This window comes from Mizuhopecten yessoensis, unplaced genomic scaffold (assembly GCF_002113885.1).
Source record: "Mizuhopecten yessoensis strain PY_sf001 unplaced genomic scaffold, ASM211388v2 scaffold8299, whole genome shotgun sequence".
NCBI classification, from domain to species: Eukaryota; Metazoa; Mollusca; class Bivalvia; order Pectinida; family Pectinidae; genus Mizuhopecten; species Mizuhopecten yessoensis.
This window is the reverse complement of record NW_018407478.1, coordinates 363140-377109: the sequence shown is the minus strand read 5'-3', so window position 1 is coordinate 377109 and position 13970 is coordinate 363140. Positions and strand designations below refer to the sequence as shown.

The 13970-nt window shown below is 35.6% G+C and overlaps 2 protein-coding genes across 3 annotated transcripts in view; one reads left to right on the top strand and one right to left on the bottom strand.

Moving 5' to 3' along the window:
* LOC110455562 (extensin-like) overlaps positions 1 to 522 on the bottom strand; it is a 9384-nt gene extending 8862 nt beyond the window's left edge. The window contains exon 1 of the mRNA XM_021505746.1: positions 105 to 522. Within this exon, the coding sequence (XP_021361421.1) occupies positions 105 to 522 (418 nt within the window). The remainder of the gene's footprint in view (positions 1 to 104) is intronic.
* The window catches only part of LOC110455573 (beta-1,3-galactosyl-O-glycosyl-glycoprotein beta-1,6-N-acetylglucosaminyltransferase-like), a 36678-nt gene extending 24319 nt beyond the window's left edge, over positions 1 to 12359 (top strand). For both annotated transcript variants that reach the window (XM_021505759.1, XM_021505760.1), the window contains exons 2-3: positions 7102 to 7149; positions 8157 to 12359. In XM_021505759.1, coding sequence (XP_021361434.1) covers positions 8439 to 9947 — 1509 coding nt within the window. In that variant the 5' untranslated portion in view covers positions 7102 to 7149; positions 8157 to 8438 and the 3' untranslated portion in view covers positions 9948 to 12359. The remainder of the gene's footprint in view (positions 1 to 7101; positions 7150 to 8156) is intronic.
* Positions 12360 to 13970: the final 1611 nt, after the last annotated feature.

The following is a 13970-nucleotide window of genomic DNA, read 5'->3' as shown; positions in this document are numbered from 1 at the left end:
CACATTGTGAAAACGGAGTGTATTACGTCTACCATATTGTTCCAACTGCTCTATTTTGTCATCAAGTAAGCTAGCTTTATTATCAAGGGAAACACTCAACCTACCCAGTTCCGCCTCAAGTGTGACACATTTTTCGCTAAGGAAATCATTTGAAGATTTCAGATGGGTGATAACAGTCTCCTGTTCTTGAATTGTCTCTCGGAGTGGTTGGAGAAGGTCGGACATAGTAGTCTGGATAATGACCTTGATCATGTCCGACATACAGGGTACGAATGCCTCAGCCCACACAGGCGCTATTGATTTTGCAAGATCAGGATTCGCTAGTGATGATCTGATAATCGTGTTCATATCAATGACTTTACCTTTCCCAATGTCAATTCGATGGGACGAGCCCGATAATGGTGTCGGGTTAGGCAGTGAGTTCACACGGACGTGACCTCTGCTGTGCCGGGGGTGATCAGGGGCATCAGGAGAGCCTTCAAATTTCCTTTTATTTGCGTTTTCAGAATCTGATTCAGACATATTCGTAAGATTTGATAAGGAGTATTCAAAAGTCAAACAAGCAATTCCGTGTAGACGACCTTTTCTAGAGTCCGTGCAAAAATGGCGGTCAGCGAGATTTAGTGAGTCGTAACATTAAATGTATGTATCATCTATTATCACAGTATATACGGGGGTAACAGTGTAAAGTATAATTCGATATGGATCTCAAAGATGTGTATTGCTCATAATAAGTAGTTACCCACCGTTATATTTACATTCAGATGGATACACAAACAAATTTAGGCCCTCCGAGCTACGGGTCGTCCATTCAGGTCGCCATCTTGATTTTCTAAAAAGAATCTAAAAATATGCAATCCTTTCAGATAAACTGAATTTAATATATATTACTGTGGGAAGAATTACAAGAATGCTATTGTACACGAATGGCCACATGATTCGGAAAAAATAACTTCCAACTTCTCACTGATCTTTCGTTTTATATGTAAATTATTTAATATTCAGTCTTTTTAGTTATTTTTTCCAGAACATGCCGTGACATAAAGTTTGTCCCTGTTTCAGGCAACGTTGTTAAATAAATGTGTAGACAATCTTTTATTCTATGCTGGTATCACATATGAACATACGTGCTCGATCACCTCATAATTTTATACGTCAAAATAGGAGCAAAACCGGATTTTCAGGACGAAAAATTAAAGCATAATGATACATGTACTTGAAGCTAATCGATGTTTTATATTTTTGAATTGATAAGTCAATCCGTCTGCCTTATTGTTGAATGAAATATGAAAAGTTGTCAGTCGTTCCAACTAACTATATTTAAATTCAACATTTGAAAAAGCGCTGGTATTCCAACCTAGCCTCCGAAATAATCATCTGAGACATATAAATTTAATCCTTCTCTCCGGGATAGTCTGGTTCATGTCTTGTACCCCTCATCTGTTACATATAAATATACATAGTCCTAGCTCAGTATATTAAGTAACATCCGTCAGCCCGTGATTATTCTGTCCTTATTGTTTTAGAATTTTTGTATCACGTATACTAACTCTACTAGATCTACTGCAACATATATGAGATTGCAATCGTCATATTTGGTCTTGTTTTATTCTAATTATGCAACTTTTTTAAGATACCACACCTTTCAATTTTGCACACAGGTTTGATAACAACTTATAGGCTATAGATTCACTTGTTGGAATTTTAGTTTAAAACCAAACGTGCAGTTGAATTACATTACCCCTTCGGGGGCCCCTTGAACTTTCGCAACTTTCTGATTTTAAAACACCAAATTCTCGTTAACCACGAGGATTTTGTAGGTTAATTTTTCACAACTAACATCTTAAATGTCTTCTTACATATAAATAAAATAAGATTTGTATATAGTGTAGACGTAATAAGTACAAAATGCACATTGTTTATGCTCCTTCATCGGTAGTATAGAATGTGCGAGAATGAAAGCTGTCTGGCTATATATTCTATATTTTTCCTTATATTAGGAAGTTATGTAACTCCCGTTCCCATTATCTTTGATAAATCTCTTTCAATGTGACCAGTTGGTTAATTTTATTCTACAGAGTTGTCTTAAAATACGCCAAAATCGTAACTAAAATGAACCTGGGAACAATTTTTTTCTGTTGGTTGCCATGGTGGCGCGGAAAAAACTCTGATGATCACGTGATCAAACATGCTCCGCCCCTCATTAATATTCATGAGGAAAAGTGGCCCTCATTTCTCCATATGGTATTTCCTTGTACAAAAGTACGTAGTGAAGTCCTTATTTATGACCTGAACTGACTACGTGTCATTCTGCAGCGGACTGGGAAAGAAGCATTAAAAAGTAGGTCATTTGGCCCCGCCCATAATGGCGAGCGCTCGATCTGTATGTTGACGAGGCGGAATATTTGGATTGTTCGTGAACGTCCTGTTACCAAAGTGTATACGACGCATTTGTATTAATTGACAAAATTCTTACATTTCCATGTCAGTATACATACTAATCGGTGATTATCGACAACATCGGTGATTATTTGTATAGATTTGTGAAAAGTTTTGTGTAAATTCATACGACACATGTGCAATATTTCATTTGATTTCGGATCTAACTAGATGCCGTAACACGGATGGAACGAAGTTTCAGTAATAAATGAAGGTAAGAAGAAGGCTTTCAACAAATACATTTCATTGGTCGATTTTGTTCTGTTGCCTGCTAGCCTTATCAGCGGGGTTTCGCTAACAGGCGAGCTTGACGCCATATTGTTTTGGTTAGAAACGGGGCGTGGCTTAAGTACGATGGGAGGAGCTTAACACGATTGATCATGATTCTATCGCAGATAAGAATATGGACCGTATCCAATCAAAACGCGCGTTGCAAACGAATCGTGTTAGAATCGGTAATAGACGCGGTCAATAAATGTTGTATTATTTAATGCTAATACACCGTTGCTATATGTCAAAGTGGTTTGAAATTGAACTGTATGCACACTTTAGTAATCAGTCTTGATAAACTCTTCAATTATGAGGTATGGTAGGGTGGGAATGGAAGTCAAATTATTTTGACAGAAGAAACACTTTAAATGAAGGGTACTTCCTTGTAACCAGCTGATGAATTTATATTCCTTTTGCTACAGAAACAAGATGCAGATTACCGTCCTATCCTGTGAAACGTCTTAGTACAGGTCAATATCAAAAATTATCATCAAAGCATATTACAGCATCGTCAAACAAATTTAGAAAATAACACAGTTGGCAATATGATATCAAATTGGCTCGTTTGTTTCGAAGGAAAGTGAAGGAAATATCCCCGTGCAGAAAACATACTTGTTGCTAGTTTTAAGATCAGAGAATGTCGCCAGCCATCTTTAATTTATTCATGAAATAAAATATTTTAATATTTTTTTCTCGTTTTGGCTTTCTGCATAACCGGATATTCCCTACATTACTAAATGTTATTAATTCATTATATTCATTTTAAAAGATCGCTTTTGTAAGCATGAACACGTTTCCTTTGGCAGCAGCGCCATACCAATACTCATGATGTGCCTTGTCAAGCTGCCATTTTGACATTTTCATTAGTTATGACAGGTGCCAAACAAAACGTTATCCATTTTCCACTTTAGAATGTGAAGATGTTATACTTGTTCACTGTTGTATCAGGTTTGCAGTATGCCAGCACGTTGTTGTACATGTGTTTCCTTGAATCATTTCATCAATTTGTTGTGCACACGTGCATTTTTTCCCTATTTAAACATCAGAGGAAATAACCTCATGGAATAGACTTACAATCAGAATTGCTGTCAAATTAACGAAGTGTTAGTTTGAATAGTTTGTGTAAATGTTTAATAATTCCCAAGGTCGCTGGATCGTTATATTTAGATGGATTAGTTGTTTTACAAGTTCGCTCTTTTACTTCAAACATGCAAAAATGTATTTTATGGAAAACAAATTAAATTGAAAACACGTCTATTTTTAAGGTCTTGTATAAAAACAATAACAAATATCAACAACACTGTAATCGAACTCATAATCGATGAAAATAAAACAAATATTAACTTAAGAAAATGTACACAGAAAATCACAAATAAAGTGAGTAAGCTAAGATTGGTATGTAAAGTGTAATTTAAACTGTAGTTCATATCTTATATACATAAACTCCATTAATGTCACGTAAATGATGAAACCAATGCTGTTTGCATTAAAACCATTGAAAATGAACAAAGCATTACATTGACAAAACAAATTAATATTATCAAAGTGGATTCACTATTTCACTATTTTTTTACCTTCTTTACCAATTTTGGAGGTAGTCACGATAGGTTGATAATTATCAATCTTATTATAAAGATGGGTAGGTCTGTGATGCATTTGGTATTGCTGATATATGAGGGACCAGCTGTAGTATGCTGCATTGGCGGTTTGTTCCGTACACATGTCCTTGTGTCGGACATACACACATGGACATATTATACTTAATAAAATAAAATATCAGTTAACACTTCGGGAACGACGTAAGCTGAGTAATGCAGTGTATCAAATCTAATATAGCTTTAAAGAGAAGGTGCTGAGCGTATGAACACGATACAGTGATACTATACATATAACGACCTTTCAAGTTCTGTGAAATATTTGATAAGAATTCTAATGGTTCAGGCTTGTACCGTTTTATATTCCAAACCTTTCTCAGGAAAATTGGTAACTTATACCAACAAAACATGTTTCATGAAAAATATAATTATCATGTTTACAACGGGATTTCTGTGGACCGAACAAATAGTACATTAGTATTTTTTTCCAGCCAGTAAATGTAAACGCCTACAGTTTCTTTTAAATATGAGCATGTCTTTCTTTGTTATAAAGCTCAATAGGTTTCAAACGAACGATAGCTAAGAAAAGCATTGGGATCGACACGTGTTACTTCAGCAGTAACATTTGTAAACACAACCTAACCCTGTTATTTCTCATATGACAAAACATAATTTATGATGCCGGATATTGCACCTGAAGGAACCTAAGGGTATTCAATGAGCCATATAGATTTCTTGTCGTTAACGTTTTGAAGTATTTACTTCAAACATGCATGTGACAACTAATGGATAGGGTGGTAAAGTACCCGTTCATTATCCAGTACTAACGAGATACGATAAAGGGCAGATGGGTAACAGCACTTCTGCTGGATAGCAGTGCAGTTTTTTGTTATAGCTGATGTGTTAACTTAACGTGAGTTTAAAACTGATTTAATCTTGCACAGCTGGTATAATTGTATATATACATAGTGCAGGGTCCAATAAGAAGATAGTAAATCTTTGGAAAGACTACTCCTTGAAATGGATTAAAGATATTTCAACCTTACTTGTTTCGTAGAATCCCTTGGAAAAGGGGAATACTATTATATAAGTAAAGGGTGAAGCATTCATATGGGAAGTGGGGTGGTGCTCGATATGGAAAATGGCGTTATATTTAAAAGAACAAAGTTAGTATTGGTCTCAGTCCAGGGAGAAAGTTTTTTTCACTTTGCTTCAATATTGTATGGTTAAAGGGATTTTATTGTATGTTGCAATAGGGAAACAGGCTAAACCTTCAAGCACACGAGTGAAGCGATTTAAACATAACTTAATTTGAGGACTCTTCAGGAGATTCCATTTATGTATATAAATGAAAAGGACTACATCCCATGAGTTAGAGGGGAAGGCTCAAAGGAGGAAAGGGGTGATTTTGTTAATTTTGCTTTTATTACAAGGTAACTAAATTGTTATTGCCAGATAAATAACTCAAAATTACGAGGTAATTACGTTCACATTTTTCTTTTTTTAAGACTATTCGGCTTCCGTAATTAAGATTAATCTTGTTAAATAATTGTTGTAAAATAACTACAGTTTATTTTAATCATTCGCTACAAATTTTGGTCAGAATCAATTAATAGTCATTGTAAGTTTTGTTATGACAAAGGTATTTCATTTCCGTTTCTAAACACACTGGTAGTTTTTAATGTTCACCGACAAAACGTATGTTGAAACTAGTAAAATGTATAGCACAATGCAGATTTGTTCGTATTACCGTCTGGAATACTAATTAGACAGCACAAATCCAATTAACCAAATTATTCTTATTAAAACAAAATAGCTGCTTTCCTTGAAGCAGATATCTTGTGTATTAAAGGTGACATGGTGTATAAGTGTTATTTGTCAGTGTTCTACATATTGTTAATGTCAAATTATCGGTAGAGTATGTTGGCGTAGTCGTACAAGATATTTTTCACTCATTAAACTACGGAACTTTAACTCTTGTGTTCAGAAACACATTATATCATATCAATTTAACTCGCATTATAATTACATGCTAATTTGATGGCAATATAGACTTAAACAATGATAAAGAAAACTCTACAGTATCATATGAAGTAGACTATACTGCTAACAGGCCATCCTAATATGTAATCTTCTCTGGGCTTTCAGAAGACAATAAATGTTAAATGTTCATCTGTGACAGGTCAGATTTAATTTTATTGTCATTGATATATTTCTTTCGACTCATTTAAAAGACATTTGTAAAGGAAATGCGTTATATTTTCAATAACATTGAAGATTTAATTGAAAAGAATCATGTACATATGCAGGTAAATAGTAATTTGTTTAAACTTAATCACATTTTTCATTTATACAGACAGATTTAGTACCAGAAACATTTGTTATTATAAACGCTAAACTTTGACAGTGACAGCCTTTGTCAAGCTGAAGAACAAGAAACACGAACACGATGAATACATTTTCTCAACGCAAGCAGAATAAATACATCACATATTCTACCAGGTAAAGCTGGCTGTTTTTGTGTAGCAATGTTAAATTCTCTGTGATGGACCTATAGCTCTGTACTTAGGTCAGAATTTCTTCGTTCAAGTGGCGAAGCTTGTGGCACCTTGTCAGTGTTCATTATTTGCTTTGTCTGACTTTCTGGCTTTTACGTGTTTTATCGAGAAATTATCCTGCTGAAACACAGCGTTTTTATTTACAGCTGTTCGTGTCACCTTAATACAAAATGTCTATTTTTCCAAATTGATCAAATGTATCAAATAAAACTAACATTTGTTTCATATTGTTTTTTCAGAGACAATACATCGGAAACTTTAATTTGTCAACGGGCGGCAGATATTAGGTAAGGAGAACGACTATTAAAATATATTAGTTATGTAAAAATATGATAATATCTATTAAGATGCACAATGATTTTACTAACCTTCGCAAAAACAAAGAGACTGTTCTTCGATAGTTTCCTGTTAGGTTAGTGTGGGCTGAACATTTCCGTCGGTATCAATCCAATTCTTGACCTGTTTCTTCTTACTCCTATAGATATAAGTATCTACAGTTGTGAATTGTCATTTTTAAATAATTTCACATTTTTTGGGGCTGATAACGTTTTTCGTTTTGTTGTCAATGAGTATGGAGCTGAGTCCCGATTTTTGACATTGTATATTGAAGTGCCCGCATAGGGTTAAAATGTGAAAACAGACTTACTGATCAGGTTGTCAATTGTTGCCTTTTTGGTCTTATGATATAACCGAAGGGCTAAGCAAGTTTATAATCTGTCTAGAGCGACAGAAAGGATTTGAGACCTTGTTAATTTAATATGAAGCATTATTAGGCAATGGATTTCAACTATAGATGAATGCTGAACAAGGATAGACAGTGTAAAATATCGAAAATACCAGGTATATCTTCCAAAGTCTGCTCCTTGAGTATGGATAACAGGATTCCAACCTTATTTAGTAAGGAATATTCCTGGACCAAGCAAATCAAATTTTGGATAAATAGAGAGTTCGGCATAGCTTAAATCAGCAGAAGGCTGGGACCCATTATGAAAAAACCCATAGATCTTTTAAAGATGGTATTTGATATAAAGCATCCTTAGAAATTGAACGTTATATAATCTTTAATGCTCCTTAAATATCGTTTCGCATTTTAAACTTAATCGGGAAAAAGCTTCATTTGTCTAAGGTTCAATATTTTTTTTTAATAAATTACAAATTTGAAATCCTATTCCTCTTTCCCTCACTTGGTCAACGTGGGGGGAGAGGAATATCACCCAATATGGGGAATTATTGGTAAACAATTAGAATTAAGTTTAACTCAATTTGGTATATAGCATTGTAATGTTTGTTTCAGTGATGGAAGACGAGCGTAGCCACTGATGATACACGCAAAAGAGCGGAAGACATATCATCGCTCAAATTTTGAAAGATGCCAAAACAGCAGGTCGGACATAGGCCAAATCTAGATTAAATTCCAGGCAACATTGATAGTGGTCCTATATCAAAAGTAACAGGCCAAATGCCTTGATATTGTCATATTTCATGATCATGGTGACCTGTCGTCTTGTGTAGGTATTTAAGGTCACCTGTCATTTGTATACACGTAAAATAGGAGAATTATTTTTAAAAACTTATAATGTCCTATTCCCTGGGATCCGCACGCGCCTTTCTTCTTGGACTGACTGTCTTCTGCCAGCTGGTGTTTCTATGTGTAGTATGGGACTCGCTTAATATCAAAACCGAGGTTGTCATGCCATCTAATAACTGCAATACCCGGGGTTTGCTTTCGTCAGATGATGGCGACGTTGACGATTTACGAAACGTTGAGTCGTTCACGATGAGAGGTCTTAGCGACGAGGATAAACTTATAGAAATGTGTAAGATTCGTCCGGTCTCGAGTGTCAACTGCAAGTCACTGTTCACAGGAGATTCCTCTGCAATAGCATTGGCGAAAAACACGAGCTATGGGAAATTGATAACCGGGAACTGTTCTTTGAATAATCTGGTGAATACATGTAAGGTGTTGATAAAATCCCATGGGTATTTGACCGACAGGACTGTCCTCAGCGGGGAGGAATTGGACTACCCACTAGCGTTCGCCATTAAGATGCATAAGTCGTCAGACCAGGCTGAGCAACTCCTCCGTCTGATATACCGGCCTCATAATGTCTACTGTCTGTACATTGACAAGAAGGCTAGTCCAAGAGTGTTTGACGTCATGAAAAAACTAGCTGTTTGTTTCCATAATATTTTTGTCATACAAGAACGCATTGACATCATCTACGCAAGTCTGTCACACGTTTTAGCAGAAATGCAATGTATGCACGAGCTTCTAGCGAGAACAGTTCTTTGGAAATACTATATCAATTTAACAGGTCAGGAGCTACCTCTCAGAACAAATCTGGAAATGGTAAGGGTTCTTAAGGCATTAAAGGGAACAAATGATATTGAAAGTTTTATATTTCCGAAGCATTTACAATTTCGTGTGCGGAAACATTTCACGGTAGTTAAAGGAACGCTGAAGGAAGATAAAAATACAACAAAGGAGATGTTTTCTTTTAATATCACTTTAAGGAAAGGCAGCGCCTATGGTATTTTTCGAAGAGAATTTGTCGAATTTCTCCATGAAGATATTGTTGCACAGAAGTTTATCCATTGGTTAAACGATTCGTTGTCACCGGAGGAGACAATATGGGCTACATTAAATGGTCTCCCTTGGGCTCCGGGAGGATACTCCTTGGAGACGAGTCATGCGGCCGGTACGTTCTTGTCACGTGCAGTAATATGGACGTGGGACAAACCCCGTTGTTTAGGTCGATTCTCGCGCAGCGTCTGCATATTTGGGATTGGTGATCTCCCCTGGCTCGCGTCAAGGCCACAGATGATTGCCAACAAATTCGACCGAATATACGATCCAATAGCACCGGACTGCATGGAGGAATTAATACGAAACCGGACCAAATATACAGATCATGGTTTTGAACAATTGGACTGGTATTTTTATCGAAACCTACCCCATGTTAAGTACTACGCCAACCGCACACAAGAAGAAAAGTCAATGGCGTACTTAAGCAAAAAGAAAGACATTTGGACAAAAGAACAGCAGGCGACATATTTGAAGAGATTAAGGCGTGCCCCATCCTAATAGTAAGATGGAAACATGTGTGAAACACTCCAACATTTGAAAACCAGCATCGGTATATTATGTGTAATACAACAATTGATAGGTCGGAAGATAGGCTAAAGCAATCTGTCGCCGTCTAGTCGAAAATTTCCAAAGTTTCCAAATATTGCTTTGTGCCATTGTTCTTTCATTAAATCTACTTAATCCATTTTTTCAGGATATGTAATGAGAATATTTTTTTCCACAATTTTGGAAAAAATATTGAAATTGCAAATTTTACAACTTACTTTTTAGTTAAAAATTGAGGTTATTTTCATTTAAATTAATATAAAGACTGTTGTTTTATTACGATATAAATTTCAACTAATATTTCCTTCGATGGCTTCATTGGAGCAAGGTTTGAGTGACTGTTAAACGTAGAGGAAATGATTTTAAAGTCTCTAAGAAATTGAAGAATCCTTGATTGCTTGACCAATGTTTTATAGCGATACATGTCATGAGTTAGAAAACAATATTGACGATGCGCCAAAGCAGGTAACTAGTCATAATGACATTTACTTGAGGGCAGATATCTAAGATTTCTCAGTAAGCCTAGTCTAGTCTTATGTTATTATCCATGGAAGTGTCCTTGTCTATTTTTTGCAGATTTAAACATTGCCTTGCTTACAACTATAATTCTACAGCTGTTCTTAAACACAAAACTAACTGGCATATCATATTATTTAAAAAATAATGGTGTATTTTTCGTCTGACAGAGACAGTTTGTTTTATAGGTAACATATCTTCTAAGTCCGTAACCACGAGTCCCTTCACATTCCAGTGAGAACTAGACCCGAGATGGTCCGGCTGATGTGGTGTTTTGAAGTGGTAAAGGCTGAGTCTGATCTATGGGTAATCCCCAATAGTTAACATGACCCCCTCCCCACTTACATTACACGTGGTACTCTCTACTTCAAACGCCACGCGGATAAAACCCTGTACTTAACGATAAGGTCAATACATACCCCCACTGATTGATGGGTTTTGAAATGGAGTATTTTCCACATAACATAATTATTTTAATATTTGACGTGGTAGATCAAGTGTTACTTAACATATAGTGTACTTATGTAGTACCAACTATGTAATGTTTATAACGAGGAGCCGTCTTCAGTACATTCCACTATCAACGCCCCAGAACTGGTTTTACATTTCAACTACAATTTTTATGATCTCTTGAGAAAACCACGTGTAATTGAATGTTGTTTTTTATGTAATATTTACGTATAGTCTATAAGGAACTTAACCTTCTCCGATAACAATGGGTATTTCGCCATTGTTCCAAAGAAAACATGTTTGGTTTAAGTATGTTACTAGAAATATATTAAGCGTTTTACTGCTTTTAGATCGCATTCATACGCTTCTATTCGTGTTCAATTTGCTTTTATCCAGTTGGCATTCACATTGCCTATGGATGCCAACTGAACACATTTTAGTTACTATATTTACTGGGAATGTGATAATCTTATGGAAGATTAACTTATCAAAATTCAACGTTTAGTTCAAATAAGTGTATCAACGTACACGTTTGTTCAATTAGTTGAAAAGTCATATGTCCAGGGAAGGTCAAACGTTATAATTATGACGTCATTATGATAATGCCTACAAACACAGATCCCAGCCACTCACCAAGACCGTGGAAACTTTTAGTAAGCTTTAATTATTTTCATTCTTTGTTAATTGATTTTGGTTGACTTTTGACCATTCTTTTGCTTGGTTTACAAGTAACTGTAGCCAGGTAAGCATAACAATAAATCTGTCATTTATATCTGTAACACGTGAACGGAGTCATAAACACGTGCAGTTACAACATGTAACAAAATCTGGCAATCAATTAATATTCTTATCGCTAAATTCCATAATTTAACGATAAGTTGAGATTTGAATTAATTGTTCGTTATCTTTAGTGGAATTGGGTTTCCTGTCGGGTTTAAGTGGTACGATAAACAGAGTAGTATACAAACATTACACGTCAGCATGAGGCTTGCATATTTTGATGAAATATTACATGAATTACTTGATTCCAATTTAGAAAATCTTCTTTTTGCAGCCTTCTTTGGATAATAATTTTGAATTTGCTTGCTTTAGCTCTCCAACATAAAGGCTGGTGACGAAGTGCACGGTAAAAGTGCATGTTTGGTTTATTAGCGTCATAGAGTACATGTATAAGGTGTGTGTTTGTGAATGTGTGTTTGAAGGACTGTTTTTGTGTGGACGCGCGTTGGGTGACAAAGAAACAAATCGTGATTGGAATCATCCATTTAAGTGTTGTGTTCGGTATACGTTGGTACTTATCTGTGAGACTGCTCTACTGTCTTTATTGTGGGAGAATATGTGGATTACATTTGCTTTCGGGTTAAAACTATGCAATAAATAAAACTATTTTGCAATAAATCCCTGCTTTGATTTCTTCTTTGTTACTTTCATTACTTGTACAAGAAAAAGAAACCCAAATGGATGTTCGACCAACTATACCTCCGTGTATATTTACATCAAATATGATCATCGTTAGAACATTTTATCCTATTACTACTCTTACAATAGCCAATGGTAGAATATATCATTCCTGTGTGTGGTAAACAAAGAAATATCCATCTTACGATATTTGAAGTTTAAAAGTATCTTGCTTAACTTCTCAAAATCCTTATCCTAACGGTATGGAAATCTTTGTGATTTTCTTAATAATGAATTTATTGTAGCTGAAAAAAAAAATTAAGGACATGTTTTTCATGTTTTATATATTATATTCCCTTCCCATACTTTCTATAACGCTTCGCACATGCGCGTTTGAGATTTTGGAATTTATTTACGCATCCTGACAAACGTCATGTGAACAGCAATGATACCTTGATGCGCGCGGCATTAGACTACGATCAACATGAACATATCAAGTAGTTGTTTCCTTGAAGTTGTCGTTCTAAGTACACAACAGAAAAATGTATTTCCTTTTTAACATCGAGATAGATGACAAAACAAATATCGGGCCTATCTTGTTTGTGAAATAAGTTAATTGATGTATGATGTCAAGGTTTCACGGTCACAGAGGACTTGCGTAACAGTCAGAGATAAACCCACTTAAGCCCATCATGTAAAGTACAGCTTTGACGAATAAGGAAGTAAAACTCCCACACAAAAAGCTGAAAGTCAGTCAAAAAGTTCGATCATTAATCAGCAAAGGGCCTATCACCAACAACCTTACATCCTATGCATAACGATGCAAACACACCAGGGAATGTACAGTATATATAGTAGGAGTGTCATAGAAGTCAGCAGAAACTGCTAAACCGAATTCGAACCCCGGACCTTAAATTGTTGTACTGTTGCTCTAAAAGAACAGACCGATCAACCTGGCCAACGGCAGTGGCCTAGCCCAATTGTGAGCACAAAAACGAAATAAAGGGAAGATTACTGTATAAACGAATAATCAGAGTGCAGTTGGGAGGGTTCCTTAATTAACTCCACTGGGTTTTCTATTAATACTGAAGAATTATATTAGATAATTAGAGAAATATATTTATCAAAAGAAATAAAAGGACAAAATACTTTTGGAGTAATTGAGACACTGAAATCGATGTAAGTGCAATGCCCGATCGTCAGGTACTCATGAGTCTAAGCAGTCTGCCGTCCGGCCAAGTATCTTTCCTGATGATGCATTGTATAATTTTTAAACAGATCCGTCCGGTTGTTGGCTTGTGGCAAATTTTTCAAGAATGACCCAACAAAGAAATCAAGAAATAAAGTCCGAGAGACTCGAGTTAATACTATGATGATGACTCCCGAGTGTTACCGAAAAGATAAACAAATATGGCTGCCGTAGAAGTCTGAGACGAACTTTCGACTCTAATTGACCATAATAAAAGTTCAGACAGTATGATTAAATGGAATACACATGACAGATATGATGTTATCTAAACACGCTGAACAATCGTTTTTAGTATAAACGTGTCTTTCCCGTAAAAATACAGTAACACCTGGCGGTGGACTTGTCGTCTGCTCATACACATT